The sequence below is a fragment of the Temnothorax curvispinosus genome, unplaced genomic scaffold (assembly GCF_003070985.1).
Source record: "Temnothorax curvispinosus isolate PA1 unplaced genomic scaffold, ASM307098v1 QBEX01011192.1, whole genome shotgun sequence".
Taxonomy (NCBI): Eukaryota; Metazoa; Arthropoda; class Insecta; order Hymenoptera; family Formicidae; genus Temnothorax; species Temnothorax curvispinosus.
This window is the reverse complement of record NW_020220972.1, coordinates 1-2747: the sequence shown is the minus strand read 5'-3', so window position 1 is coordinate 2747 and position 2747 is coordinate 1. Positions and strand designations below refer to the sequence as shown.

Below are 2747 nucleotides of genomic sequence, written 5' to 3'. Positions count from 1 at the left end.
TCGAGGCGCGGTAGTGTCACCAGCTTGACCGGTGCCACCTTGTTTTTTGCGGCCAGCAAGTGGAGTGCCACGGAGCCGCCTCGAGTGATGCGGAGATACACGGCCGCGGCGTATCCTCGCTCGGACGCGTCGGCAAAGCCGTGCAGCTCAACCAGCGCGCTCTCGTCTCCGCTGCCAAGCCAGCGGTTCACGCGCAGTTGAGATAGGAGAGGCAGTTCCTCGAGGAAGAGCCTCCAGCAGTCCGCGTCGGTGGAGGGAAGTGGATCGTCCCAATCCAGTCGCTGTAACCACGCGGACTGAATCAAAATTTTCGCGCGAATCACAACGGGAGCCATCCCAGAGGATCGAAGAGACGTGCGGTTTCCGAGAGAACGCGTCTTTTTGTGAACGACGTGACAGTGCGCGGATGAATCGCGAACGCGAATGTGTCTTCGGTCGGGTGCCACAACAGTCCGAGAGTGGAAAAACTTTCGCTTTCCCACGAGTGCGGTTCGTGGCGAAGTCGGTGCTCGGGAGGAATTCCCGACAGCACTTCCTCGTCGTTCGCGGCCCACTTTCGAAGCGGGAACCCGCCCGCCGTGCACAGCCCGCGGAGCTCGGTTTGTTTCGCGATCGCGCGTGATAAAGTGTTCGCGCCCGAGACAACGTCGTCCACGTAAGTGTCCTCGCGCAATGTGATTGCTCCCTGCGGATATCGCGATTGTTCGTCGTGGGCCAGCTGTTTCAGCGTTCGAATGGCCAAGAAGGGCGCGCATGCGAGACCGTACGTCACCGTCAGGAGCCAGAACACGCACACGAGAGCGCGGAGGGTGCAACGCCAGAGTATGCACTGGTATTTCCTGTCGTCCGGGTGGATGAGGATCTGCCGGTACATCTTTTCGATGTCTGTGACGAAGGCGTAGCGGTGCCACCGCCAGCGCATCAGTACATCGGCTAGAGCGGGCAGCAGGATGGCGCCCACGAGAAGGTGTTGGTTCAGCGACTCGCCGGACGTCGTCAGCTGCGACCCGTTGAATACCACCCGGAGCTTGGTGGAGGTGCTTGATTCTCGGAGCACACCATGGTGAGGTAGGTAGCACTCGGGCATGATCTTGTAGTCTGGAGAATCGGAAGCTAACTCCATATGTTTCAGCTCCTCGTATTCCCGCATGAACTGGCGGTAGAGCTCGCCGAACCGGGGGTCCTTCTCGCATTTCCGCTCCATTGCGGTGAGCAGGCGTTCAGCCGGTCGGCGTGTCTCCGACAACTTCGTCGGTTTCTTGGAGAACGGCAATCGGACCACGTACCTCCCCGTCTCCGTGCGAGAGTGCGTTTTCACGTAGAAGTCCTCGCACTTCTGTTCGTCAGGCGTGAGGGCGGCGGGAGCGGAAGGCTCTGCTTCTTGCTCCCAGAAGCGGCGCACGAGATCGGCCAACTCGTGGTCGGCCGTCGCTTGGAAGCTGCCGCGCGTGTGGAGGGCTGAAGCACCGCAGCCACCGGAGAGAATCCATCCGAAGGCCGTCTTCTGCGCGATCGGAGCGTGCGGTCCGCCCTTTCGAATGCCCTCTTCGAGGATGGTGGAGCACACCTCTGCTCCGAGAAGTAGCTCGACCGGGTCTCCAGCCGAAAACTGCGCATCGGCTAGAGGCAGCCCTTTGAGATGGGGCCACGTGGCGGGGCTCTTCGTCGCCGAGCCTTGGTAGAGAGAAAGACGGGGCAGCACGAACGCGACGGCGGTAATTGTGGCTCCGGTCGTCACGGACGTAAGGCTCACCGTCACCTTCCCGCGGGTTGGTTCGGATTTCGACCCCCCGATTCCGAAAATCGACACGGCGGAGCGAGATCGTTGCAGGTGCAAGCGCTGCACGAGAGATTCGGCGACAATTGAGACCTCAGACCCTTGGTCGATGAGGGCTCGCACAGGGTGAGGGTCTCCATGGCGGTCGGCGATGGTAACTCGCGCGGTTGCGAGGAGGATCGCCTTGCGGTCGTCAGCAGAACGCACGGCGGACAGCGCGCTGACCTCGGTAGACGGCGACGCGGGAACGTAGGCTTCGTGAAGCATCGTGTGATGCCGAGCCTTACACGTGAAACAGTTCTTCGACGATTGGCACTTCGCGACGGTGTGATTGCCAAGGCAATTAAAACACAGCCGACTGGACTCTACAACCGTCTTTCGCTCGGTGGCGGACTTGGCTTTGAAATCGCTGCACGTCATCAGCGAGTGTTTCCCCTTGCACAGGGCGCACTGCGGATCGGAGCTGTCTTTCGACCCTTGTTTCGCGACGTGGGTCTTCGCGGACCGAGTGGAATCGGGAGCTTTCGCGGCGGGTTTCGGTTTCGCGGCGTTTAGCGTGAGGATGCGCTTCGACATGAAGTCCGTGAGCTTCTCGTGCTCCGGCGGCTCGACGGAATCCGAGACAAATGATTCCCACTCGAGTCGCGTACGCTGATCGAAGAGCTCGACAACCAGGTGGTTGAAGAGGTCCATTCCGTGGGACTTTATGGGCCTCCCGATGCTCTCCTGCGCATTGACTGCGGTGGTGACGGCGTTATGGATGCGGCTCAGCTCGTCAGCGGTTTCTCCTTTCATTTTCGCCACGGCGGTAAACGTGGCGAAGTTGGAGCGTATCAACTCCCGCTTGTTCTCAAAATGTTTATTTAGAATAGCCCACGCGCGGTCGTAATTGTCCCCGGTCACCGTTAATGAACTCACTAATTTTTCAGCGGGCCCTCGCAGACACGATCGGAGGTAATGGAGCCGCTCC

General features: G+C 60.1%; 1 protein-coding gene across 1 annotated transcript; it reads right to left on the bottom strand.

Moving 5' to 3' along the window:
- Window positions 1-319: 319 nt before the first annotated feature.
- On the bottom strand, window positions 320-2572 carry LOC112461238. Its single transcript, XM_025026405.1, has one exon. It carries the CDS (start codon window positions 2570-2572, stop codon window positions 320-322), a length of 2253 nt encoding a protein of 750 aa, XP_024882173.1.
- Window positions 2573-2747: the final 175 nt, after the last annotated feature.